At 52.7% G+C, this 27,574-nt stretch overlaps 2 protein-coding genes and 1 long non-coding RNA gene across 4 annotated transcripts; 1 reads left to right on the forward strand and 2 right to left on the reverse strand.

Annotated features, from left to right (window-relative positions):
• Nos3 (nitric oxide synthase 3, endothelial cell) lies at positions 1–19,659 on the forward strand. 2 transcript variants are annotated; one of them, XM_006535639.4, is made up of 26 exons: positions 1–211; positions 1,945–2,047; positions 2,383–2,531; positions 2,666–2,828; positions 4,004–4,095; positions 4,175–4,316; positions 4,983–5,122; positions 5,206–5,380; positions 5,973–6,074; positions 6,790–6,984; positions 7,087–7,160; positions 7,312–7,456; positions 7,819–7,923; positions 12,466–12,533; positions 12,778–12,894; positions 12,996–13,170; positions 14,894–15,026; positions 15,134–15,212; positions 15,358–15,545; positions 16,055–16,227; positions 16,549–16,759; positions 16,839–16,926; positions 17,710–17,831; positions 18,445–18,593; positions 18,715–18,909; positions 19,003–19,589. In XM_006535639.4, the coding sequence occupies exons 1-26, from the start codon at positions 204–206 to the stop codon at positions 19,162–19,164; spliced, it is 3,453 nt and encodes a 1,150-aa protein (XP_006535702.1). In that variant the 5' UTR covers positions 1–203; the 3' UTR covers positions 19,165–19,589. The 2 variants fall into 2 exon arrangements, with proteins under 2 accessions (XP_006535702.1, NP_032739.3); NM_008713.4 differs by having other exon boundaries at positions 4–186; positions 19,003–19,659.
• Positions 4,310–12,503, reverse strand: Gm15587. Its single transcript, XR_003955876.1, has 3 exons — positions 12,440–12,503; positions 5,939–7,522; positions 4,310–4,471 (listed from the first exon to the last, which is right to left on the reverse strand). It is a non-coding gene; the product is annotated as a predicted gene 15587 (long non-coding RNA).
• Positions 19,366–27,328, reverse strand: Atg9b (autophagy related 9B). Its single transcript, NM_001002897.3, has 14 exons — positions 26,555–27,328; positions 26,389–26,432; positions 26,202–26,266; positions 25,647–25,808; positions 24,966–25,107; positions 22,874–23,628; positions 22,572–22,728; positions 22,133–22,312; positions 21,495–21,731; positions 21,193–21,326; positions 20,938–21,034; positions 20,631–20,754; positions 20,409–20,548; positions 19,366–20,256 (listed from the first exon to the last, which is right to left on the reverse strand). The coding sequence occupies exons 1-13, from the start codon at positions 27,099–27,101 to the stop codon at positions 20,424–20,426; spliced, it is 2,769 nt and encodes a 922-aa protein (NP_001002897.2). The 5' UTR covers positions 27,102–27,328; the 3' UTR covers positions 19,366–20,256; positions 20,409–20,423.
• Between the last annotated feature and the right edge of the window lie 246 nt (positions 27,329–27,574).

Below are 27,574 nucleotides of genomic sequence, written 5' to 3' on the forward strand. Positions count from 1 at the left end.
GGCAGAGTTGAGGTCAGCTGGCATGGGCAACTTGAAGAGTGTGGGCCAGGAGCCTGGGCCACCCTGTGGCCTAGGGCTCGGGCTGGGTTTAGGGCTGTGCGGCAAGCAGGGCCCAGCCTCTCCAGCACCGGAGCCTAGCCAGGCGCCAGCACCCCCGTCCCCAACCCGACCAGCACCAGACCACAGGTGAGGGGCACGTGGCTATGCGCAGGTAAGATCTATGAGTAAAGGGGTTGTATGGAGGACTGAGGCCTGGCTCTGGGAAGAGCCAGAAGGACCAGGCTACCGATGCCAAAAGCTCCTAATGTGAACAGAACAGAGCGAGATGGCATGGCTGAGGAGAGGCCGGGAGCGAGGCCATCAGGTATTGGGTAAGAGGAGACAAGAGGCTGCGACAGAACTGGGCCAGAGTTTGAGTGTTGGTCCATGTCAAGAACTGGTCAACCTCAGACAAGTTACTTAACCTCCCTGAGCCTCTGTGTGGATAAAAGGTGGACTCCGCAGCACTCACCTCTTGGGGCTGTAAGTTTCCAGTTTAATGGAAGCCTCTACAAACAGTAGTAATAGCTACTTAACTGGAGAAGACAGGGGCAGGGGACGGGCACACTATGTGTGGGGTTTCAAAGAACAGCAGAGATCTGGGGCCTGAGATGCAAACTCTTGGGTCGGGGGGCCAAGGCAAAGCTGCTAGGTTCCTCTCCTGCTTAAGGATTCCCTCCTTCTGCCCTGAGCCGCAGACAGACCTGCAGCCCTAGCCCTCAAAAACATCCCTGAAGAGAAGAAAATGAAAAATTCCAGTGGGTTCAGGCCAAGGGGCTCCTGCCAAGCCTGAGGGTCCAGTGCTGCGGCTCAGGGCCCCAAGTCCCTCCCTTCCTCCTGCACAGGCAGGCGGTTCTGGGAGGAAGTGATAAGGCTTCAGGGCTTCCCTTCACACTAGGGCTGCTGTCAAGAGGGCTGGGAGTGGGAGTAAAATCAGAGCAGAGGAATCCCTGCAGGGGGCTTCCCTCAGCTCGGCCCTAAAGCTGGGCAGCGGCTACTCCATTTCCAGTTGCCCAAATCTGATCCTTAAGATGGAGTAGCATGAAGAATGGTGGCCTAGGGGCCACTGTGGTGAAGTATAACTATAATCCCAGCAGTTGGGAGGTGGAGGCAGGAAGATTCTAGCCATCCTCAGCTAGACAGACCTTGAGACCAGCCAGGCCTGTTTCAACAACCCCCCAGCACACACCCAAGAGGTTATTTCACTCATGGTCCAGAAACTGGAACAGCTATGAGCATGGCACAACCACCTGCTCTGATGGGTCGTCATGCACCATCTCAGGTGAGGCAAGGGCATTCCGAGGTGAGCACCCAGACCAAGCAAGGAGGCCAAAGAGCAAGCTCTCGCTTTTTATTTTTTATTTATTTATTTATTTTTAAATAACAAAGGTACTCCACTAGAACCCAGTCAGTCTGCCGTAACAGGAGGAATCTACCACCTCTCCACTCAATCGCAGCTTCTCAACTCTTCTCTAGGATCCAAACTTCCAACTTAATAAAGCTAGGAAACACATTCAAACTAAAAGAACTTCAGGTGTAAAAGACACAAAATAGGTTCTGCGCAGGGAGTGAGGACCAGTCTGGGCCAGCACTCCAAGCCTAGAGGGTGGCCTGGTGGTGGTGGGAAACGAGATAGTGGCTCACAGCACACATCAACTCTCTTGTACTCCCTTGCTGGGTGCGTCATTTGACCACGCCTTGAAGCCTTTAAGTGGGGGCACAGAAGGTACTGCCCACCTCCTAAGGCTGTTGTGAGAGCTGACAGAAAGTGTCAGGAAGAGGAGGGTGGGCAACGACCCTGTAGGGTTACTGATGCCGTACAGTGCTGCCCTTGAACAGTGATGGGGAGGCCTAAAGGAGACAAACTTCTCACCCATGACTCTATGCATTCCTGGCCCACAACAGCCCCCCGCTAACCCGGCCCCCAGACGGACCCAGGTTTCCTCGAGTAAAGAATTGGGAAGTGGGCAGCATCACCTACGACACCCTCAGTGCCCAGGCTCAGCAGGTAAGGACAGGTCCTGCCCGTGTTTCTAGGCCTGGTCCCAGATCAGGACCCAAACCAAGAAACTCCACTTTGTTCACATTTGGCCCTTGTCTGCAGAGAGTAGTGAAAGCCAGGAAGGACCAGAGGGATCAAGGGGCATTGCAAGAACTTCAGCAAGCCTTTGGCCCTGAGCCCCAAGCCCTAAGCAACCAATCTCATCCCATTTCCATTATCAGCCCTGCTCTGAGCCCTTGCTTTCCCGAGCCCGCCTCCCTCTGCCCTTGCTAACTAACCACAGCTCACTCATCCTGTACTATGACCTGATCCTGGCCTTTGTGTCCCCTGTTCTGGTTCAGGATGGGCCCTGTACCTCAAGACGCTGCTTGGGATCCCTGGTGTTTCCAAGGAAGTTACAGAGCCGGCCCACCCAGGGCCCTTCACCCACTGAGCAGCTATTGGGTCAAGCCCGGGACTTCATCAATCAGTACTATAACTCCATCAAAAGGTGGGTCCCCTTACACCCCAACACCCTGACACTTGAGTGGAGAAGCCTCCAGATCACCACTCACACCTCATTCCCCAGCCGGATTCACCGGCCTGAGACCAAGGATCGTTCCCCCTCTCCCCCCTTCTCCCCAGGAGTGGCTCCCAGGCTCATGAGCAGCGGCTTCAGGAAGTGGAGGCTGAGGTGGCAGCCACAGGCACCTACCAGCTCCGGGAGAGCGAGCTGGTGTTTGGGGCCAAGCAGGCCTGGCGCAATGCTCCCCGCTGTGTGGGCCGGATCCAGTGGGGAAAGCTGCAGGTATAACCAGCTGGCACGATAGATACCAGGGGCCTGAACAGATCCAGGAAGCTCCTGAGGCCTCCCTGAGGGACGGATGTGAGGCAGTGGAAGGGTCCTTGTCCCACACTGCCTTTAGAGACACCTGCTAAGGAGACCAGATTATCCCTCCTTGACACTGCTGGATAATCCTCAGCCTATTGGCTGACGAGTGGTAATCAAGGCCCACAGCCCTTGACTGAAGCAATCAGATCCTTGAGGCTCTCTGAGTACGTGAGAACAGCTGACAGAGGAGGAAAAATGGTATCTGGCGATACTAACTAAAGGTCTATGGTCTCCTGCCATGCCTTCACCTCATACCCACTTCCCCTGAGGTCCCTGTGGCCCCAGTCCCACACCTCCTTCACACTAGTATACACTACAGAACCAGCCTGGGTTACTGGAACAGCCTCAGCACTAACAGGAGCCAGGGATCTACAGGGGAACTGAACCCGTGACCTTGGCCGCCTAGGCTGTACGCGGCTGCTAAAGACAATGGAAAAAAGCCACTTGCTCAGTGATGCCAAAGACACTCCAACAAAATAAGAGCACTCTACCCGCCAGTGCCCGACCCTTTAAGTGACCCATCAAGCTTCCATAATAGGCTCCACTCACCGCTGTGTCCTTCCCTTGGCCACTGGCCACCACTGCCACCCCTTATCCTGTCACAAATCACCTTCTCCCTCAGGTGGGATAGGATGTCCCAGCCTTCTCAAATCAGAATGCCTCTGGCATGGTCCCTAGAGCTCTGTAGTGCACCCACCTCCTCCCCTCCCTCTTCCCATCACTGCTCTGGCTGGAGGGAGCTGGATGCTTACCAGCCTTGGATGAGCTCTCAGTACCAATCACCCATCAACTAGGAATCCCCACCCCACCCCACCCCACCCCCGCAGGTGCTCCTCTGTGCTGGTTTTCAAGTCTGCCCTGGGGGGAACAGGGAGATGAGACCTGGAAAAATCAGGCTGTGCTGGGCAAACAAGGCTGTTAGAGGAGGGTCAGTAGGGCTTGAATGTTGAAAGCACTGGTCACATGGACAGTGGGTAGCTCCTCCAGACCCTGCCTCCCTCCCAGCAAGCCCCATGCCAGCACCCCTCTAGAGCTGACAGTCAAAACCTCATCTCTTTCCTACATCCTTGGACTGTCCTCCTTGGGCCCAGGTATTTGATGCTCGGGACTGCAGGACTGCACAGGAAATGTTCACCTACATCTGTAACCACATTAAATACGCAACAAATAGAGGCAATCTTCGGTGAGTGACCCTGCCCTGGGCCCAAGCCCACCCCAGGCAACAGTAAAGCGGCTCTAACCAGTTTCATTCCCCGTGTCAGTTCAGCCATCACAGTGTTCCCCCAGCGCTGCCCTGGCCGGGGAGACTTCCGGATCTGGAACAGCCAGCTGATACGCTATGCGGGCTATAGGCAGCAGGATGGCTCCGTGCGAGGGGACCCCGCCAACGTGGAGATCACTGAGGTGGTATACCACTTTGCTTTCTAGTGCTGTGATAAAACACTGACCAAAAGTAATTTGGGGAGGAAAGGGTTTCTTTCCTCTATCAACTCATAGGTTCCTCCATTCCTGAAGGAAGTCAGGGCAGGAACTCACAACAGAAACCTGGAGGCAGGAGCCTGGAGGAACATGAGGGATACTGGTTACTGGCCTACTCAGCTATCTACAGTATACATAGCTCAGGGGCAGCACTGCCACAGTGGACTGGGGCCCCCTACATCAATCAGTAATCAATAAAATCTTCCATAGACATGGCCACAGGCCAATCTAGTGATGTCTTCTCCTGTGTGTCAAGTTGACAATCAAGAGCAGTCATCATCAGTGGTTCCCACAAGGCTTGCAAGGATAGACAGGGAAGCCAGGGAACACTTCATGGGAAGGCCAAGAGGTCAGTGAGCAGAAAGGGGGGCCTTCCTTGAGATGAAAGTCAGGCATGGTAGTGCACTCCTATGGTCATAGATGTGAGAGGTCAGGAGTTCAAAGCAGGCCTTGATGACAAGAGCAGTGGGCATAGAGACCCAGCCCCTGAGGAGCCCCTGAGGTAAAGAGTGGGGGAATGGCTAATGGGGAAGATTCCTAGTAAGGTCATGGGTCACAACCCTTGACCCCACCTCTGCCTGCTTCCCATAGCTCTGTATCCAACATGGCTGGACCCCAGGAAATGGCCGCTTTGATGTGCTGCCCCTGTTACTCCAGGCTCCTGATGAGCCCCCAGAACTCTTCACTCTGCCCCCAGAGATGGTCCTCGAGGTGCCTCTGGAGCACCCCACGTGAGCATGAAAGGCCGAGGGTGGGACTGTCCGGGGGCACCTGGCAACTCTACATAGAAGCTAATCCCAAACCCTACCCCTAGGCTCGAGTGGTTTGCTGCCCTTGGCCTGCGCTGGTATGCCCTCCCAGCTGTGTCCAACATGCTGCTAGAAATCGGGGGCCTGGAGTTTCCTGCTGCCCCTTTCAGCGGCTGGTACATGAGTTCAGAGATTGGCATGAGGGACCTGTGTGACCCTCACCGCTACAACATACTTGAGGTGAGGGAATGCTGAGGAAAGGGGACATGAAGCTGTATGCAGCCCCCACTCCCACCCAGAGTGCTGGCCGTGGGAAAGTGTGCGTCAAGGCAGGTCCAAGGATGTACATGAGCTCTGGAGCCACAAAGGTGGGGGAGGGGGGAGGCTAAGTGAGGAGCTTGTGAAGGATAGGTTTCATCAGATTCTCAAAGGAGTGTGTGTGTGTGTGTGTGTGTGTGTGTGTGTGTGTGTGTGTGTGTGAGTGTGTGTATGTATGTGTGTGTGTGTGTATGAATGTGTGTGTGTGAATGTGTGTGTGTGCGTGTGTGTGTGTGTGTGTGTTCCCAGGCTGGCCCTGAACATGGTAATCTTCCTGCCTTGGCATGCCAAGTGCTAGAATTCTAGCTTTGAACCACCATGCCTGGCTAAAGGGGACCTTATCTCAGCAAAGGTTTACACTCTGCTTCAGAGATGACAAACAAAAGCCAGGGCTGAGGAGAGACTTGCTGCCTCTGTTCCACAGTACCTTTCTGGACAAAGCACTGACCCAACCCAGTATTCCTCTCACCCCCTCCTCACCACTCTTTTGCTGCTTCTCTTCAACTTGACCCAGGATGTGGCTGTGTGCATGGATCTGGACACCAGGACAACCTCATCCCTGTGGAAAGACAAGGCAGCGGTGGAAATTAATGTGGCCGTGTTGCACAGTTACCAGGTACGCAGGCCCAGCGGTGGGGTTAGGGAACACAGACCCTGAGCACAGTGGATACATATTGTAGCCCTGTGTCATGGCGCATGCTGTGTCTGCAACTCTGGATACACAGGCACTGCTCTGGGCGCTATAGTATGCTACCTAAGTTCCTGCCAGAAATCTTGCTCAGTAACTGGTTCCAGGGTATACTGTGGGACCCAATGGAATCTGGACTGTCTAATGCTGAGTAGAAAACATGCTGGGTACAGAAGTGTCATAATATAATGTGTGTGTGTGTGTGTGTGTGTGTGTGTGTGTGTGTGTGTGTGTGTGTGTGTGTGTGGTAGGTGTGGTTTGAGGAAGCCAGTGTCTAGTGAATACCTCCATGGAGTCTAAAAGGGTTAAGAAAGGACTTGAGAGTGTGGCTCAGTGGTAAATGTGAAGCCCCAGGTTCTATCTCAGCACCCAGCACTGGTGGCAAGGCACACAGACACTGCAAGTCTGAGCTGCTCTTACCCATTCGACTCAGAGAATGACTATGGAATCTGCTGGAGATTTGAGAGGACACAGAATATGTCATTTGCAGTGACCCAAGGCACAGAATAGACTGGGTTTGCAGTGATAAAGGTGGGCTCTATAGAGCATTCTGACCCAAGGCACAGAATAGGCTGGGTTTGCAATGATAAAGGTGGGATCTATAGAGCACTTCTGAGGCCAGGCTCTTCTACCCCCACCACAGCTGGCCAAAGTGACCATAGTGGACCACCACGCCGCCACAGCCTCCTTCATGAAGCACCTGGAAAATGAGCAGAAGGCCAGAGGGGGCTGCCCTGCCGATTGGGCCTGGATTGTGCCCCCCATCTCAGGCAGCCTAACTCCTGTCTTCCATCAAGAGATGGTCAACTATTTCCTGTCCCCTGCCTTCCGCTACCAGGTACCCAACCCATCTGGCTCCACTTAGTGCAGGTCTGGGCAGCCCACAGGAGCTGCTTTCTTCCATGCTCCTCCCCTTCCCCACTCCATTGCTCTTTTGCAGCCAGACCCCTGGAAGGGAAGTGCAGCAAAGGGGGCAGGCATCACCAGGAAGAAGACCTTTAAGGAAGTAGCCAAGTGGGTATCCTGAGACTGCATCCCTTCCCCATACTATAGGGGAACAAGCCCAGTAGTAGTATCACAAGACTACAGCGATGAGGTCCAGGCCCCTACCTAGGAGGTCTGGCTTCTGTGCACCTAGATGCCCTAATCCCACCCTTGCCTGCAGTGCAGTGAAGATCTCTGCCTCACTCATGGGCACGGTGATGGCGAAGCGTGTGAAGGCAACCATTCTGTATGGCTCTGAGACTGGCCGGGCCCAGAGCTACGCACAGCAGCTGGGAAGACTCTTCCGGAAGGCGTTTGATCCCCGGGTAGGACTGAAGCCTGAGAGGCAGCGGGCTAAAAAGGATAGAGTCTGTCCACCTCTTCAGAGGTGCCTAGGGGACAAGAGGGGTACAAGTAAGGGTTCATTTCAAGTCCAACATGGTGGCACATCCCTGTAATCCCAACACCTGGGCGACAGAGTCAAGAGGATCAAGGGTCATCCTTCATTATATAATAAGTTCAAGGCTCACCTGGTCTTCATAAGACCCTGTCTCAAAAAAGTAAAAGTCAGGGTTCACAAAGAAAGCTACAGTCTACAAGGATTCAGCGTGCAATCAGGCCTTGTCTTGCCTAAGTGAGGACAGAGACAGGAGGAAGACAAGCGTCAACACCCATCTTCTCACCGCAGGTCCTGTGCATGGATGAGTATGATGTGGTGTCCCTAGAGCACGAGGCACTGGTGTTGGTGGTGACCAGCACATTTGGCAATGGGGATCCTCCGGAGAATGGAGAGGTAAGGCTTTCAGGAGAAAAGATTCAAAACAGGGCCAGCTAGACAGGTGGATGCAAACACACACACACACACTCACACACACACTCACATATACACAGCAGCATGGAAAGTTAATATGCTAAGTAGCCCCACTTCCTGATGGGGATGTGAAGTGCTGGGAACCTTGATTCCTGTATCCCCAGCCATCTCCATTATCTGTGCAACTCTTTTGATATGGGGACGGCACTTCTTGGCTGACCAGAGTACTCCCAGGTCTTGCCAACTGAGAAAAATAAGGATTCCCTGCTCACTTCAGTATTTTAACTTTCTCGTTTCTTGTTTTGAAAAAAAAAAAAGCATGCACACTCTCTGGATGCTAGAATAGCTTCACTTGTTCAACATGTCTTAAAAGAAACTATAGCTGAGGCCATCAAATGCCTTATGGCTACCCATCCTCTTCCCATGGTACACCTCCGTACCCCATGTTTGATTCATTTCTACCTGCTTTGGGTGTCAGGTCCCTTACAAGTGCTGAGTCCCTCCTCTAGAATCCAAAGTTAAATGTATACAGCAAGCTTGAATTCTGACAGAAGCCCCTTCCCTAATTCTCATCTGCTTTAAAAACAAATCAACAACAACAACAACAACAAAACCCACTTAAGTCAGGCGTGGTATCCTGTATAATCCAAGCACTTGAAAGGCACAGGCAGGAGGATCAAGAGTTCCAGGCTATCTACAGCTGTATTGTGAGTTTAAGGCCAGTGTTGGCTTCGGGAGGCCCAAAACAAGAATGTCGTTAGTCCCAGGACTAGGGAGACCAGCAGGTGGATCTCAGGCTAACTTATCTACATAATGAGGCCCTGTCTCAACAAAACAAAACAAAACAACAACTAAGCCAGATGAGATAAGATGGCTCCCCAGGAAAAGGCACTTGCCTCCAGGCCTGAGACCCTTGGATCTGTCTTCAGGACCTAGGTAATAGAAAGACAGAGCCAACTCCTGCAAATTGTCCTCTGACCTCTACACACACACACACACACACACAGAGAGAGAGAGAGAGAGAGAGAGAGAGAGAGAGAGAGAGAGAGAGAGAGAAACTAAGTTAAAAATAAAAGCAATAAAAAATTAAAATCAAACCAAAGAAGCCAAACACCTGTCTCCACATCTGCTCAGTACCTGATGGGGCCTCCCTGTGCGTCAGGACAGGTAGAGGGCAGCAAGACAGTAGGAGTGCTCCAGTGAGTGCGGCCTTTATACCAGGGCTTCCCGATCCAGCCCCATTAATCCGTTAATCCGTGGGTGGATTAAACCACTCATGAACACAGAGCCCTCTCAACCCAATGATCTCCAAAGGTCTGGCCTCCAAATGTCATCTTAACACAAGATGGGAGGGACAAACACCACAAGTGGCAATATGATTATTTTAACCATGATTTAGCTTTGGGGCATAAGTGGAGTGTGTGACCCACAGTCCTAACAAGACAGAGCCTTTCAGCAGCCTTGAAAGCCCATCAGTTTCTCCAGGTCAGTCCCTGTCTCAGCAGATGGGTTTCAACTGCTCAAGAAGGTCACATGAGTGGAAGCACAGGTACCCTGTCCTCGGCCACCACGCAGCCACTTTCGAGGCTCGTCCCTGTCCATTAGTCAGTACTTTCTTTCCCTGCTCAGTGGCGTTCGCTGTGTGAACAGCCTCAGCTTGCTTATTCATTCTTCTGTTGACAGACACTTGGACTGCTTCCAGTTTGGAGTTATTAGGAACAAAACTGTTAAGAATATCCTTGTAGCAGGCTTTTGTGGGCTTATGTTTTCATTTATCTTGGATAAATACCCAGGAGTGTATAAGGACAATGTAAGTTTAACTTTTTTAAAAAAAAAAAAAACAAACTGTCAGATGGTCAGATTGAACTATACTTTTGAGATGTGAGCATTTCAATTTTATACCCCCAATTTTTTAAAGGGAGAAATGCAGGAATATATCCAACAGAAAACAGAGTATACACAAAGATATGAACAAGAATATTTATAGCAACATTGCTCATAACACCCACACTGGAAACAATTCAAGTGTCAATCAACAATAAATTGGATAAACAGTGATAAATTCACATGCGATTCAGCAGTGTGAACGAGTCACACAACACAGTACAAATGAGAAGGGAAAGCAGGCCGTGAAAATACATGTGATACAATCCACGTGGTCTGAAGTTCAAAACCAGGCCATTGTAAGCCAAGGGTTAGCTCACTCTGGAGAACAGTGTAAGATACAAAGGTGACTTCAGGATGCTCCCCATATTTCCTAGGGGCTGCTGGTCACACATCTGGTGTGTAGAAACCTACATGACTGTACAGTTACTCTGAGATGTTCACAGACTGAGTTCAGGGGGATAGGAAGTCGGTGCTTGGCGAGCATGCTCAAGGCCATGGCTTTGAACCCTGGCATGGAATTGATCAGCTGTGGTGGTACATCTGTAATCTCGGCACTCACAAGTTGGAGGCAAGAGGGTTAGAAGTTCAAAATCATATTTTTAGCAATATAGCACATTAGAATCCAGCCTTAGCTACAAGAAATTCTCTCTCTCTCTCTCTCTCTCTCTCTCTCTCTCTCTCTCTCTCTCTCTCTCTCTCTCTGTCTCTCTTTCTCTCGTACTGAGTACAGACATCCCACCCAGCTGACCTATAGTTTGTATTTAGAGGCTGTGTTTTGTGTCATTTTTAATTTGTTTCCATTAGTACCAAAACGTGAAACAGCCTTCTGGGTGACCACTTGAGTAATCCCCCTGGAGAGGACACTGCCATCAGGCCCTAAAGCACTATCTGCTCCCTAAGTAGCTAAGGTGCTGGGCTGCTCATGTCTAGGGATCACATAGACAAGCATGAGCTGCCTTCCATCTGCCACTCAAGGAGGGCTTGCCCACCCCACCAAGTTCTGACTGACTCTGTGTGTGTGTGTGTGTGTGTGTGTGTGTGTGTGTGTGTGTGTGTGTGTGTGTTACACTAGCTATGGAGGTCAGAGGACCTTTGTAGAGTTGGTTCTCTCTTTCCACTTTTACACAGCTCAGGGTTGAAACTCGAGTCCCCACCCTCTTATTGAAAGCACCTCTACCTGCTGTGCCCTCTCCTCAGCCACCACCCATTCGTTTTGTTTTGTTTGAGATAGGGTCTCACTGTGTAGTCACTGTGTAGACCAGGCTAGCCTCAAATTCACACAGTTCTTCCCGCTGCGATTAGAAGCATATCACACTACACCTGACATAAGCCCTTCATGCAGCTACCTCACCACCTGAATGAGCCACACAACGATGAGTGGCTTGTGAGTGCGGATGCTGGAGAGCTACTCACAGACTATCCAGTGCCCTTCTGTCACAGGGAAGTCATACACCACCATGCAGTAAGTATCGGACTAGGATGCAGCCAACCTAAAGAATGAGGTCGAGGGCCTAGAGAGATGTCTTAGCAGTGAGACTGCTCTTGCAGCAGACTCTAGTTTGATCCTCGGCACCTATGTGGAGGCTCACAACCATCCGTAACTCCACCTCCAGGGGATCTGACACCCTCTTCTTGCCTCCATGGTTACCAGGCATGCACGAGATGCACAGACATACATGCAGGCAAAGCATTCATATGCACAAAATAAATACAGCTCAAAAAAAAAAAAAGAGAAGGATGTCCACATAGGTCATTGATAAAAAGCAAGCAAGAATTACAGGACTCTGTTACAAAACAAAACAAAACAAAAAACTATATGCACCTATTTAAGTACCAACAGCCCCCAATTTAGTGTGTGTTTTTATTTCAATTGTAACTTTTTGTTTGTTTGTTTGTTTTTTATTTTTTGTTTTTTGTTTTTCAAGACAAGGTTTCTCTGTATAGCCCTGGCTGTCCTGGAACTCACTTTGTAGACCAGGCTGGCCTCGAACTCAGAAATCTGCCTGCCTCTACCTCCCGAGTGCTGGGATAAAAGGCGTGCGCCACTACGCATGGCAATTGTAACTTTTTACTTTGTGATAATGGGAAAGCAATATGAGTCCATTAGAAACTGTATTGCAAATCTTAAACTTAGATCTGTGTCCAAACCAGAATCAAGCTCCTGTGTTTGAGTTGTTGAGAAGTTCCCAGTTAGCCAGACATTTGTAGGGGAAAGAACCAAGGAAACTCCTTGATGAGATTAGATGTGAGAGAGTAGGGTGCTGACACTCGGTTAAAACGTTTCCAGCGTACAGTGGGTGTGTTGGGATGTAACCCCACTGTGAGTCAAAGCGTGTGCTCATGGATACAGGGTTAGGAAGTTTTCACCTGTCAGTAAGTAGTACACACACACACACATACACAAACACACACATACACACACAAACACACATACACGGTTAAGTGCCAAGAAAGAATAAAGTTAGGCTTTCTCTTTTACTTTATACACCTCTGTAATGTGGCTTTTCAAAAGGCAAGCTTTTGAATTTTCAAAACAGGAGTTACTAATGAAGACTAATAAGAGCCAGGCAGCCTGGTTTTAAGTTCCTGTACAGTGTAAAATAAAACTAACCATCACGCCGACTCTTCCCTGCACAGAGCTTTGCAGCAGCGCTCATGGAAATGTCAGGCCCGTACAACAGCTCCCCTAGGCCTGAGCAGCACAAGTGAGTAGGAAGAGGGGACAAGGGGCATCTGGAGACACTGAAGCAGTGGTCTCGGGGACCTTACCCTCCTCTCTTCGGGCTTTCCTAACAAGCTGGAAAACAGAGAGAGAGCATGAGGCGTCTACCACCACAGCCCTTCCTTCTCACCCCAGGAGTAGAAAACCCAAAACTATTCCCTGGCTGGGCCAGGGCCAGTTTCCCAGTCAGTTCCTTGTGACACCCTGTCTTTATCCTCTCTTGCCAGGAGCTACAAAATCCGATTCAACAGTGTCTCCTGCTCAGACCCACTGGTATCCTCTTGGCGGCGCAAGAGGAAGGAGTCTAGCAACACAGACAGTGCAGGAGCCCTGGGCACCCTCAGGTTGGGGGTCCTCACTAAGGAGGGTGAATGGGAGAGACAAACTTTACCTGGGTAAACTTGGGCTGGCATGGGGACTCCAGCACCGGCTCCCTGGACCACAGGTTCTGTGTGTTTGGGCTGGGCTCCCGAGCATACCCCCACTTCTGTGCCTTTGCTCGAGCGGTGGACACAAGGCTGGAGGAGCTGGGCGGGGAGCGACTACTGCAGCTGGGCCAAGGTGATGAGCTCTGTGGCCAGGAGGAGGCTTTCCGAGGCTGGGCCCAGGCCGCCTTCCAGGTGAGCTCCCCGGTACCCTGTATCTGACTGGATCAGCACCATGGTCTGACTCCGACCCACCTGAGATGCCTCCTCCTGGCTTTTGTAGTTGAAAGCTGAAATGCTGAGGCTGGAGACTCACTTCCTAATCTGCTTCTCTGGCCATTCATTCCCTGTTCCTTTCCAACTGTGCCCTCATTTGCTACTCTTCCAGAATCAGCCCCAAGTAGTGGACAACAGGGCCTACCAACGGAAATGCTACACAAAGCCAGAAACACAGAAAACAGTGGAGGAAGGGCCTACAGTCATAAGCTGGTGCTAAGAGCAGGAGCACAAAGGGAAAAGGTCAGGGCATCAGGGCCCCTTCCCAAGGCAGCCAATAAGGAAGAAGAAAGAGGGCACCCAGAGGATCGGAGGTCAGGGCTGAAGCTGAGCCTGGAGACCAGCCCAGGTGCCTGGCCTAGAGGACTAGTTCTGGACACAGAAGTATCCCAGGGAACTTCCTCAGGGAATCGTCATGTTGACGCTTCTCACTTGGCGCAGGGATTCCCCCACATCCGTCTGTCCGTCCATCTGGGGTTCAGTTTTAGCCAATTGGGATGCAAGGCAAGAAGGGGGGCTTCTTTAGAGTTGGGAGAGCCAGAGGGTTTGCTTAAAGGAGAAGGCTGAGATTGAGAAACGAAAATAGGAAATCAGAGCCAGAGAATATAGGCAAATGGAGATGCTGGGGGTTTCTGAGCCGGGTGAGACCACAGCATGAAGTTTCAGGGAGGTGATACAGATGGATGGAAACATCTGAGACGCAGGAAGATGGGCTCACTGTGACCATAGCAGTGGGGAATCTGAAGGAAGGGAGAGGGCCAAGGAAGGAAGGAAGAGATATAAGGCTGTACACCCTAGAAAAGAAACAGTAACAGCCTGGAGATAGGTCCCAGCCCATCACAGAGCCCTGGATCTCAAGGCTGAGAGAGCAAACTGCTAGTCAGCTGTTCCCTGACCAAAAGCAGACAAAGCAGGCTTCCTATACCTCTCATAGGAAGATAGCACTGGCCCTCTGCATACTGTGCTAAGAGCTTTGCACAAAGTGCCTCAAATAGGGCTGGGGTGTAGCTCAAGTGGTGGTTGCCCAGCATGCACTAGCCCTGGGTTCCACCCTTGGTATTAAAAGTGTAGTGGTACATTTGCGTAAGGCCAGCACTTGGAAGGTAGAGGCAGGAGGATTAGAAGTTCAAGGCCATCTTTTCCACATAGTAAGTTGGAGGCCAGCCTGGTCTACAAAAGACCCTGCCTCTAAAAATGAAAGTATCTTATTTAATCTTTTCTGGAACCTCATGAGGGATCAAGATGAGAGACTGAGACACATAAGATGTTAAGAACGGAAAGATCCAATGCAGGTCGGAGTTCATAGCTGCCTTTACTGTCTAACTGCGCTCCCAGGGACAGACGGGGTCAGAACTCAGACAAGTATGGCAAGTCAGGGCCCCTATGATAGCAGCCAAATGAGCTAGAAAATAAGGAGCCATCATGTACAGCAGCCTCAGCCCCAGGTTCTTACAACTTCATCCTCCATCTTGCCAGTTAGGGTGCCAACCCCACAGCTAGGGATCAGGCTGCCCTGCTTGCAATGGAAAGAGATTGTTGGAAGCTGGAAGGTTAAGCCCTTGAAACACCCCTCCCCCACTTCTCACTGAGGCTGCCTGATGGCTGGCAAGCAGCCTTAGACCATCACCTACTCATCCTTCAGGCTGCCTGTGAAACCTTCTGTGTGGGAGAAGATGCCAAAGCTGCTGCCCGAGATATCTTCAGCCCCAAACGCAGCTGGAAGCGCCAGAGGTACCGGCTGAGTACCCAGGCTGAGAGCCTGCAATTACTACCAGGTACAACCCTGACCTCAATCTGACCTTGCTGAGTGAGGGGCCTAGGATTCTCCTCACAGGCCAGGACCCACTCAGTTGCTCAAGCCCCTTTACCATCGGCTTCCCAGGGCTGACTCACGTGCACAGGCGGAAGATGTTCCAGGCTACAATCCTCTCTGTGGAAAACCTACAGAGCAGCAAATCCACGTAAGGAACATGGCTCCTGGCTCCCCCCACCCTCCTCCCTGTTAGGATCCCTCTTCATTCAGAATATAGCCCCTTCCTTCTCCCCCATTCCTCCTTCCTCCTTGATGGCCTCTGACCCCAATAACTGCCTCCTCCACACCCCTAGCCGAGCCACGATCCTGGTGCGTCTGGACACCGGAGGCCAGGAGGGACTGCAGTACCAGCCAGGGGACCACATAGGTGTGTGCCCACCCAACCGTCCTGGCCTAGTGGAGGCACTGCTGAGCCGAGTGGAGGACCCTCCGCCATCCACAGAACCTGTGGCTGTGGAACAACTGGAGAAAGGCAGCCCTGGTGAGGATCATTGGCTGGGGTAGGAGAGTAAGAGCCTGCCGCATACTGGTGCAGGACTGCCATGCTGCTCAGCACTAACAGGGCTGCTGCCCTGCTTTCCACCTGGGCGCTACCTGGCCCTAGCTGCCACTTTAGCCACTTTAGCCTGGCCTTGTTGCATATGGTATTTCCCAGAACCCACCAGGCACCCTAAAAGCCTTCTCCCACAGCCTCCGCCTCCCCACAGTCTAATTTCTCTACAGTTGGTCTATCTTTTTCCAAAATAATGCCTGGAATTAAGATAACTTGGTGGGGTTAAGGGTGGAGGAGATCGGATTAACCTAGCCCAGCCAGGGTTCCTCAAAGATACCAAGGCTGCACAGACAATCCCATGCCACCATTCAAGGACAGATTTTCCAATAAGACACAGTAACTTGTGGTTAGCCCTGCCCCCCCAAGAGTCAACATCAGCTCAGACCATCCAGCTCCAGTGGGCCCTGCCCTCAGAGCTCCCTGTGCACCACCCCTAGGTGGCCCTCCCCCCGGCTGGGTACGGGACCCCCGGCTACCCCCATGTACGCTGCGGCAGGCTCTCACCTACTTCCTGGACATCACTTCCCCGCCTAGTCCTCGCCTCCTTCGACTGCTCAGCACCCTGGCAGAAGAGTCCAGCGAACAGCAGGAGCTAGAGGCTCTCAGCCAGGTGGGAACCATAGTTCAGGAAGCCCCTGGGGCTGGACTAGAGGAGGATAAGTAGGGGGACATCGCATGGCAGGAAATCCCCTGCACATGCCAGGTCTTCTGGACTTGCCTCTCCTAGCCAACATGCCCAGTACTTTAAGACCTGTTTCCAGGCCAACCTGATTCATGTCTGGGTGCTGAGAGTCTTCAAGTAGAGTGTGTTGGCCTGAACTGAGCATGGATGAATGCTAAGGACACTCAGCTAGGTAGAGGGCACTCTGGGAGGGTAAGTTACTCTGAGGACTGTGGGGCTCTCAGCTCAGCACATCTGCCCCCCCCCCAGGACCCCCGGCGCTACGAAGAATGGAAGTGGTTCAGCTGCCCCACACTGCTAGAGGTGCTGGAGCAATTTCCTTCAGTGGCACTGCCTGCCCCGCTGATCCTCACCCAGCTGCCCTTGCTCCAGCCCCGGTACTACTCTGTCAGTTCAGCACCCAGCGCCCACCCAGGAGAGATCCACCTCACCATAGCTGTGCTGGCTTACAGAACCCAGGGTGAGGCTGGGAGCAGGAAGAGCCTAATCTTGGCCAGGCTAGGACAGGACTCTGAATGACTTCTCCTTCTAACCCCTAGATGGGCTGGGCCCTCTGCACTACGGTGTCTGCTCCACGTGGATGAGCCAGCTCAAGGCGGGAGATCCAGTGCCCTGCTTCATCAGGGGGTGAGGGGCCCTCTTGGGTAGGGAAGGGCAACTACAAGAGGTTGTCTGTGTCCAGACAGGGGTGAGAAAGTGCTATCTATATACACGGCAGGGATACATGAGAAATGTGTGTGTGTGTGTGTGTGTGTGTGTGTGTGTGTGTGTGTGTGTGTGTGTGTGCATGAGGGCAGGGGTAACACAATATCGGCTGGTAATTACTGAAACCCTATTATTACATCAAGAATGGTGGCTCTCTGGGTCACTTCCCAACTACAGTTGAGCTTTGAGTCTCAAAGCTTTGGTGCAGGGACCTGACCCTGAAGCCACAATTACAGCAACAACATAGATTAGACAGTAGCCCTGCTGATTGGTGAAAGAGTGGCCCCAGCACGATTCTCTATGTCCTTGGCTACTACCCGTGTTAAAAGGCTTGGCTTCTGTCAGGCATGGTGGGAGAGGGGGAGAGAGAGAGAGAGAGAGAGAGAGAGAGAGAGAGAGAAAGACTCAGCCAGGCAGTGGTATCAGATGATATTGCATGCCTTTAAACCCAACATTTGGAGGCAGAGGCAGGCAGATCTGAGTTTAAGGCCAGCCTGGTCTACATAGTGAGTTCCAGGATAGCTAAAGCTACCCAAGAAACCCTGTCTGGAAAAAACAAAAACAATCAATCCATCAATCAAACAAACAAACAAAAGAGACTCATTTGTCATTGGTCCTTGGGCTTTCCTGTCTGTACAGCCATAGCTTTGTTGATATGTCATGGGTGACGATGTAAAGGGGTCTTAATGGACTCTCTCTGGTTAGGGCTCCCTCCTTCCGGCTGCCACCTGATCCTAACTTGCCCTGCATCCTGGTGGGCCCAGGGACTGGCATTGCACCCTTCCGGGGATTCTGGCAAGACAGACTACACGACATTGAGATCAAAGGTGAGGCTGGGCTAAGGGTGACCTGCAAGTCAGAAGGAAGCCAAGCAGAAAATCAATGGCTTGGAAGAAACGACCATAAAAGAAACTAGGCCCAAAGGTGAAAAGAAACATATTTAATGGGAAAGGGAGGAGAGTCGAGTCTGGGTCCTGATTGTCAGCCTTCCTGGTGGTCCCTCAGCATATAGTAGGTTTTAAAATGGATTAAGGATAGAGAAGGGAGGGACAGAGCAGGAATTCGAACAGAAAACGACTCCAGGTTGATTCCTTTTGAAGTCAGAACGCCTCTGGGGTGATCCTATCTATTAACTGACAGGCACAGAGATGTCAATCAAAGTGGTTGTGTGCGATAGGACTGGAGTGAGGAAAAAGACCTGGGATTTCACACAAGGCAATGTGTACAGAATTGAGTCCAGTAGAGCAGTTTCCTTCTATAAATCAAAGGTGTGCAAGGGTCTGGGCAGAAAGCATCCTATTTTGCCCCTAGAGGCTGAACAGACAAGATAGTGGTTGCTCCAAGCCAAAAGTCTGGCTGGCACCCTGAGTGGCCTGGAGGTGGGGTTACCAGGACTGTTCCAGAGGAAGGGGCCCTCCCAAACCTCCATGTTGCTCACAGGGCTACAACCTGCCCCCATGACTTTGGTGTTTGGCTGCCGATGCTCCCAACTGGACCATCTCTACCGGGACGAGGTACTGGACGCCCAGCAGCGTGGGGTGTTTGGACAAGTCCTCACCGCCTTTTCCAGGGATCCTGGCAGCCCCAAGGTACCAGGGGCGGGTGTAGAGATAGCGTGACAAGGCCGTTCCCAAGCCCCGCCCCTCCCAAACCCATCTTACCCGGGCACGCCCCTGGCCTGGGCGTTCTCACAGCAAGGCCCGTCCCTAGACCTACGTGCAAGACCTCCTGAGGACAGAGCTAGCCGCGGAGGTTCACCGTGTGCTGTGCCTTGAGCAAGGACATATGTTTGTCTGCGGCGATGTCACTATGGCAACCAGCGTCCTGCAAACCGTGCAGAGAATTCTGGCAACAGAGGGCGGCATGGAGCTGGATGAAGCCGGTGACGTCATCGGCGTGCTGCGGGTGCGAAAGGGCAGACCTGGCCGGGCTAGGGTAGATCTATGCTGACAGCTCCTGTTCGGGTTCTAATCCATTGAGTTCTTTTCCTCCCCTCAGGATCAGCAACGCTACCACGAGGACATTTTCGGACTCACATTGCGCACCCAGGAGGTGACAAGCCGCATACGCACCCAGAGCTTTTCTTTGCAGGAGCGACAGCTGAGGGGCGCAGTGCCCTGGTCCTTTGACCCGCCTGGCCCAGAAATACCTGGTTCCTGACAGTCTTCCTCCCCTCCAGTTCCCGGAAAGAGGGATTGTGTCACTTCGTTCGGTTGACCAAGGCTAGCCACCCTCTCTGAAGAATGCCTACAGCATTGGTTGCAAGGCTGCCAATTTAAGATCTTTCTTCTCTCTCCAGTTTACCTAGGCTGGGGGGGGGGGGTCGGCCTAAATCTTGAAGGTTCCTCCGGCTGTGGTAGTTAGGGCATCCTGCTGCCCTCTTCATATGCTTTGATGGACTGTAGACTCCCTTTAACTCTCTCTCTGGAGTATCTTACGTTTAAAGTCTAAGTCATCCCGGTATTTATTGAAAAATTATCATAAAAGACCATGCCAGATGCCCAACCCAAACCTTGTGAGTTACAATGATTGAAAATGAGACTTGTTCAATGCTTTAATGTGTAAAGATGTTGGGATAATAATTCTTTGACAGTGAGTCCCAGACACCTCTCTGTAACCCAGTACTCTGCAAAAAAAAAAAAGTTTCTAACCAGGGACAGACAGTTTTGCGCTTGAGTGAACAGGTGCAGTCCTCAGCTTCCAAGAGTGGGGCGTGCCAGACATTCCCATGGCAAAGATGTGCAGCTCAACCATGAGCAATTTCTGCTGCTTGTTTCGTACAGGATGAGGAGTCCCACCCACTTCCTCCTGCTATCACAGCAGTGCTGACGTCCAAAACCAGCAGCCCTCTCTGGTTTTTCCACTCACCCGTCTCCATATTCCCCACCCCTAGTCCCACAGGAACTCAAAGGGGAGGTCGACAGGAACAACTTCCCTAACACTGAGTTGAACCATGCCTGGGCCCTGGCCCCACCTTGAGGCCACTGGGGTCCTTCCCAGGCAACTGCTCCACAACCAGCCAGGCTAGTGTTCTCTTATCCTCACTTGTGGGGCCCATCTGTAGGCTACCTCAGCTCACAATCATCTCCTACTTTTTCACTGTTCTCCGGGCAAGCCCCTCTTTGACTCCCAGATATGGCCAACTAAAATATCCTGGGCCTGTCATCGGAAATAGGAATGGAGCTCAGAAGATGGCTTCAAGTGTCCTTCCATGCCACCCATCAAATTTCCTGCAGCTGGAAAAGCCAGAACCTGTAAGAGGAAAGGACTGTTAGCAAGCATTCCAGGCACCTAGAGACTGCCCTACCACCCCAGATCTAACTAGTATCTCTGCCCCACCAAAACTGGCCCCAAGCTAGTTTCCTTATCCTTGCCTGCTTAACCCCCATGTGGGCAATACCGACCTGAGATATCCTCAGTCAGTGCAAGGGGCCTGTTAGGGGCTCCTTCTGGGTGTCTGTGTTCTCCTGAAACCCCTTTGGGAACAGATTCTGGGCCCTCTGGGTGCCCCACTGTTGTCTTGGGCTAGAAGCAGGACTGGAGCCTGGAGATAAATGTCACTGAGTGAGCGTGTCATGATGCACAAGAAACACCAGGATCTTGCTCCCATCCCCTATACTCCTCACCATCACTTGACCAAGATGGCTTCTCCTCATCAGGTGAGCCTGGCTGTGAAGGGCTGGACCAGGGCCTGGATGGGGAGGAAGCTGAAGCCTCTCCCCATAGTTCTTGCTGCTGCTGTTGATGAAGCTAGATGGTGAAAGAAGGAGAAGGATGAAGACCAGGGGCTCCCTCATATGTGGGGGCAGGAAGCAAGGCCTAGCTCCTCCGCTAGGAACAGAGAGCTCACAGTTCCCGCTAAGAACCTTTTAGATTCTGCCCCATTCCCAGCATTCACTTCATTCGCCTTCTTCCCACAGTCCCTCTACACACCTGATGTAGGTAAATAGCGTGGAGGCTCATCTCAGCAGAGACAAGCTCTGGGAGCTGGGTCAGCTTCTGGCCCCCTGTGCCTCCTGGGGACACACAGCTAAAACAAGATGTACCCAGTTAAGAGTCAGCCCCCTCACAGAGGAAGGCAGTCCAGGCTTCCCCTCACCTTCCAAGACTCCTCAGCACCCTAGTACCCTCTCCCAGAGAATCACCACCAATCCAGACTCCCCTGCATCTCAGGCCTCCACCTCTCACCTGGGGTCCTGGACCATTCGTGAAATAGAGGCAAGGAGGCTGGCTGTGGCTGCAGCAGGGCAGGGGGCTGTGGGACTCAGGTCCCTCTGGGGTGGGCGGGGATTTACCAAGAGGTTGGCAAGGAAGGCTTCTGGCTAAACAAAAGAGAGCCAAAGGGTGGAGAAAAGGATAAGGGGAGAGTCCAAAGGAGGGACAGAGATATGATGGGTTGAGCCTGGCTGCCAGGGTAACACATAAAGTTAGAAATGCCAGGGAGAGATGGAGGGTGGCAAGAACAAAGGGTAGGCAGGCGTGGGACTTACCAGAGGGGATGTACAGTCACTGAGCACTCCTGGGGTGGGGGGACTCCGAGTCGAGGGAGCACCCCAGGCAGCTGCATCTTGTTGTACCCGGCCCCGAAGGTGTCCAAGGAACTTAGAGCTGTGCCCTGGTGGCTGCCATTGTGGGTGTGCCAGGGAGAACCGCATTAAGGAGAGTTCGGTCTTTCCATCCTCTGCACGCTGAGAGAGTGAGGCCTCTGTCTGTCCCTCTGAAAGCCACTGCAAGGAAGGGAGTCCTTCTGGTATTAGGGACACCAAGATTCAGCTAGGCAGGATGAAAAATACTGCCCCATAGATGAAGGCTGCGATGGGAACTCTTTAAAGATTATCCAGGAGTAGGGCAGTGGAGCAAGGCATAGGCATTTGGTCTGAGATACAGCTAGCTTTGAATGTTTGCTCCCCTGTGCAGTCCTAGTTCCTAAGACAAGACAATCCTACACTCCACTCTTCCACCACCTAGCCCTCATGTGGTGGTGGTGGGGGGAGCAGTCTTTGCTCCCATTTATCAACTTATTTCAAAATAATGTACCAGCAAAGAGCTCTATAAACCTGACAAGCTTTAGTGAAGCAAACAAATGCCCATCCAATACAACTTCTTAAGGTCAGAGAAGAGCTCTAACCTGAGGATGCCCGTGGCGCTTCACATCCATTAATGCAAAAGAACAGATGTCCCCTACACCAGCCACATCCACAGTGAAGTGATGAAAAAAGTCAATAATCTCCAGAGCACGGGGGCGGAACCAGAAGAGCAGAAACAATGGGGTCAGGAGTGGAGACAGGAGCTCTTCCAGGAGGGAGACCTGAGGAAGCAGGGGTGAAGCTGAGCAGAGATCATACAAAGGACCCATGTTCCAGATGAAGGCTGCAATGGGGACCTACAAGTGATCAGGGTCCAGAGCCTCCAGGAACACTCTCTAAGGTCTGAAGATTCCAACCACTCATTCCGAAGCCGCCTCATGGACACACACTCCCACCCTGCCCATGTGACCCACAACTTCTCCCAGGCTAATCCTTTGTATAGAGCCTATTCCATAGCTCCCTGCAGGCTCCGTTACTCACTGCTCGGTACTGAAGCAGCTGCGCCATCTGCCAGTAAGAGCTGGCTCGAGCACCCGTTGCACCAGGCTCCTCTGGGAGGTAATGCATGTGCGCCAGGGCTGCCTGCAGCAGAAGCTGGGAGGAACGCCCCTGGCATTGCTCTTCTGGAATGAAGGACCTGTGGGGTGAGAAATGTGGTTAGGAGGACCAACAGGTGGGACGCAGGGCAGAAGCGCACGGATGGTGACAGCTAAGGTTTGCTAAGGGAAAGGTCAGAGAAGGGGCACACACCAATATCTCCTCCCAGATATGTGCCATCTAACCTGGCCACAGTGGCTGTGACCCCGAGCGCCGTCATGGTAGTGAGCACATGCTCCACGGCCAACACGTCCTCATCGTAGATGGTGAGCACTAGCAGCGCGGCAAAGAGAGCTCCCGAGAAGAAGACCAGCTGGCGGGCCAGCAGCGCGCGCAGGGGAGCTGGGGGCTCCGCTGCACGCAGGAAGGCGGCGGCGGGCCGGTAGGCGCGGCCCAGGCGCGCACGCAGCTCGTGCGGCAGCTCGTTAAAGTGGCGAAGCTGCAGGCGGGCCAGGCGGGACCAGCGGCGCGCCCCGAAGGCTCCGGGCTCGCGCCGCAGCAGCTCCACGTGGCTGTAGAAGGCGTGCAATACCTGCCAGGCCAGCACCAGCGGGCTCAGGGCCAAGTTCACGGCGGCCAGCAGCAGCACCGTGCGCCGCCAGCGGTTAGCCAGGACGCCCCGGAGGTCGCTGCGCTTGTAGGCTTCGGGAAGCTCCCAGCCCCCGCGGAAGAGTGAGAAGGGACCGCGGAAGAGCAGCAAGTCCACGTTGAGCGCCAGGCCGCGGCTGAGGAAGGCGGCGCTGCTCCCCCAGGGCAGCGGGCAGCGGGCAGGCAGCAGACCCTTGTTGGCTAACGCTACCTGGTAGTTGGTGTAGCGCAGGATGCGGTGGTGGACGTCCAGTTCCGTCAGCGGCCGCGGCTGCACACACAGCCCACCGCTCCTCTGCAGTTCCAGGAGGCGAGACTGCACCTCGGCCCAGGGTACCGAGCTGAGCTCCTCCTGAGAAGAGGGAACAGGGAAGCCTAGGGACCAGTATCCCTTCCCCTCCACAGAGACGCACAACCTCCACGACTCGCTGAGCTGCCTGCGAACTCCAGCCCTGGTGGCCTGCCTCCCTATCATTAGGTTGTGCCTTCTTCTAGACCTTCTGCTAATAGAAGCACAGCGCTTCTCCGTTCTTTCGCCCCTTCTCAATTATTCTGCTCATCACTTCTTGCTGACAACTCTTAAGTGAACTTAAGTGACTGGGACCTGGCTTCCTTTTTTGAGCCCCCCTTCAGCCCCACATATAAAAGAATGAGATATCTACATCGCTGCTTTCTGCCTGAGGAAACTTAAGAACGGCGACAGTGCTCACCCCCACCTCAAGGCCACTTCGTACAATCACTTGATTAGCTTTCACACAACCCTGCCTGTGTGTGTCTGCGGGGACAGAATGCTCCCATACTTCATTTGGAGAGACCCATGTGAGCTGCAAGCCTCACTTTAGCCCAGTCTCCCCAGTTCAGTTATTTCCTCAGGACCAGCCTCCACAGCTCCCCTGCCCAGCATCTTCCCCTCTGCTGGAGGACCGGGCCTGGTAGCGCACACCTTTAATCCCAGCACTCGGGAGGCAAAGGCAGGTGGATTTCTGAGTTCAAGGCCAGCCTGGTCTACAAAGTGAGCTCCAGGACAGCCAGGGCTACACAGAGAAACCCTGTCTCGAAAAAACCAAAAAAAAAAAAAAAAAAAAAAGAGGAAGGCAAAGGATGGGCCCCATTGCCCCAGCACTGGCTGTGCCTGGTGCCTCCCTACTCTAATGGCTCAGAACATCCAAGGGAAAGGAAGATATGTGGACCAATATCCTAACAAAATCTTAGGGACAAAGATAGAAGGAACATGACCAGGGGATAATGAAGAGGCCAAGAGAGTGGCTTATATTCCAAGTGCCCTAGAAGGCTCTATTTCCGGCAAGCAAGCCCAGCTCCACTGCCTGCAGGCATCCAGGTTTTTCTCACTTCCTGCCCAGAGGCTTGGGTAGCCCGCCCTTCACCCTGGCCTGACCTTCCTCAACCAATCAGGATGCCTCCTGATCTAGAAAGCCAGTGACAGCCCTTCCTATAAACAGCCATTGTTTTTACCACCCACATGTGACTGTAAGTCACTGTCATGACCCATCGAGTGAAGGATGCTTCACACAGGTCAGATCCAAGCTTGCTAAGTGCCTGAACCTGCCTCCTGACAGTACTCCAGGCCCTGGGCAGGTATCATTCAGCTTCCATCTTTCTGTTCCTCTCAGTGGGTCTTTCCACCTGAATGGCCCTGTCCAGTGCCCATAATGTCACAAGCAGGCTTACTGGGGGAATGTGCAGGGCCTCCCTGTAAAACACCTGGATGTCCCAGTAGCTGAAGAGGTTGCAGACCGAGCGAAGCAGCTGGAACAGCCAGAAGCCAGCAGCCAGGACTAGGAGGAAGACCAACAGGGGACTGTCGTGGATCCTGCAAGAGGTTGGACAGGGAGGGTAACATAAAGGTGGGAAACCCACAGAAAGGAAACGGTCACAGAAGGGCTGAGGAGGGGTCCTCAGTGAGCCCTTGAGAAATGCCCACAAAGTTCACACTTCACAAACGACATTCATGCCCTCTGCTGTTTGTATTCTCAGTCTTCCATGGGTGTACAGTGGGCTATGTCACATCATCTTGACAGCCCATGTAGCCTGCACTTGTGCATTCCTAACCTTTAAAGATGTCCCCAAGGCTAGGAATGTGGCTGAGTAGTACTGTGCTTGCCCAGCATGCCAGGAGCCCTAGGTTTGCTCCCCAGCAACAAAAATAAACAGTTGTCCTCACCATTAATTTCTAATAAGGTAAGTAGGAATGTGACTCGTAATTCAAGGCTCTCTGAGACTCCCAGCCAACTTGGGGTATGTTTTTAAACACTGAAAATTGATCTAGGCCAAGAGGCAGTGTGGGGAGGTCCCTTTCTTCCTATCCTTTTGTGACCTTACTCCAGAGGCAGCCACTAGATTGTCACTTACTTCTCTGCACACTGGGCCGAGGGTAGAATGGCATCTGACAAGGTCACTTTGCTGTGTAATGGTCCACGTCTTGTATGGTTCTTTGGTTGGTTGTTGAAGAGAACATTGTAATCCACGCAGCGAAGGAGGAAGGTTGTAAAGGTGACAATGAAAATGAACTGCCTGAGGAAAGGATGCAGGAGAGGTCTGCTCAGGCTAGGGGCATGACGGACGGACAGACTCCTAGCCCAGACACCAGACAGGCTGCAGCTCTATTTGGCCCCCTGGCCCTTCAGAGCCCCAACCAAGCCTAAAACTGAAAAGAAGAGCTGGGGCATAGCTCAGTTGACAGAGTCTGCCTAGCATATAAAGCCCCGGATTTCATCTCCGGCACCACGTAAACTGGGTACAGTACTGTGCCTGTAATTCTAGCACATAGGAAGTGGAGGCAGGAGGGACAGGAATTCAAGTCTAGCCTAGGATACATGAGACCCTGGGTCAAAAAATCAATAAAGTAGAATAAATACTAAAATCAAGAAGAAAGAGCAGAGCTTAGGGATAGGACTGGCTTCTCACCCCAGCTGGAAGACATCCTCCAGCAGGATACAGGCAAAGCCATTCCGCTGATGATAGCTGTAGATGTGGCAAGTTTGTCAAGAAATTTGCCTAAGCCTACGGACTCTTCCCGTAGAAACTTCCCCCACTCTTCCCTGCTCCACAGTCCCCCCACCATGCCCCTCTGCATGCTGGGCACAAAGGATATCTTGGTGAAAAAACTGTCCAGGTTCTGGATGTGATGCCAGGAACCTGGGCACAGAGAAACAGTGTCAAGACTTGGCATTGTCCCATTTGTGATTAATTTCTCTATCAAACCCAAACCTGCCTCGACCCCCTAACCCACCCAACCTTCCATATACCCACACACTCACCGCGGAGTCCTTCGGGTACATGAAGCAAGGGTTGGTGGTCCTCCCCATGGATAGGGGAGTCTTGAGACCCCTCAGGGTCACAGTCCTCTAGCCGTTCATAGTCCTGCTCAGGGATCAGAGGGCCCATCCGCAGCCCAGGATGGTCCTGGGGGCGCGGGCAGGAGGGAGGGGGAGTGGCCGAGGCCAGGGGTGGGGTGGAGTGGGACCCCCACGAGGGGGAAGCAGAGGTGTGTATCATTGTGGGATGGGCCTGCGTTGAGGGTGTGGTCGGGGTGGGTAAGACATTGTGTGGAGTCTGAGAAGCCCCTGCCTCCTGAATCACCAGGCAGGGAGACCCTGAGGCCGGAGGGAACACTGAAGAGGAGCAGCTTCTTGTGCGAGGGGCAGGGGACAGAGAGAAGACAGAGATCCTCCTTCCCCCAGTTCCCCGGCATGGAGAAGCAGGCAGTGGCAGTGCCATAGGGAGCAGAGGCACTGAGCTGGGCCCCAAGTCTCCCCACCGCCCCCGTTGCCTCCTGCTCCCCCCCCACCCCGTTCGTCTCACCATCAGGCCGCAGCTTCTCTTGAGAGGTTGAAGGGACTGGACTGCTGTTGTTTCCACAGAGGTCAGTGAAGCTGAGCGGAGACTTCAACAAGGAGCAGGACAACAACAGCACTAGGTGACTCAGGCTGGGCAGGCCTCAGGCATGCCAACCCTCAGCCACCTGTGTGATCACTCACACTCCTTGCAAGGCAACCTGGGGCCCAAGCCCCATGCCTGGGACGGACACCAGTTTAGGAGGCAGGGGCTCAAGAGCTATTGGGATTAGAAGAGACACCTATGATCTCTGCTTTCAGTCCTCAAGGGCACAAGTGGCAAAGACAGGGCAGCTGCAACAAAAATAATATGCACAGAGAGCAAAATCCTATCAGAGGGCTCTAGCATGTGCAGACAAAATAGTGAAGCTCTCGTTCCTACAATTGCACTCCCATCCCTTCACACCTGTGGGCACCAGTCAGTAGAGAATGATTTAAGGCCAC

Source organism: Mus musculus, chromosome 5, assembly GCF_000001635.26.
Source record: "Mus musculus strain C57BL/6J chromosome 5, GRCm38.p6 C57BL/6J".
In the NCBI taxonomy this organism is placed as follows: Eukaryota; Metazoa; Chordata; class Mammalia; order Rodentia; family Muridae; genus Mus; species Mus musculus.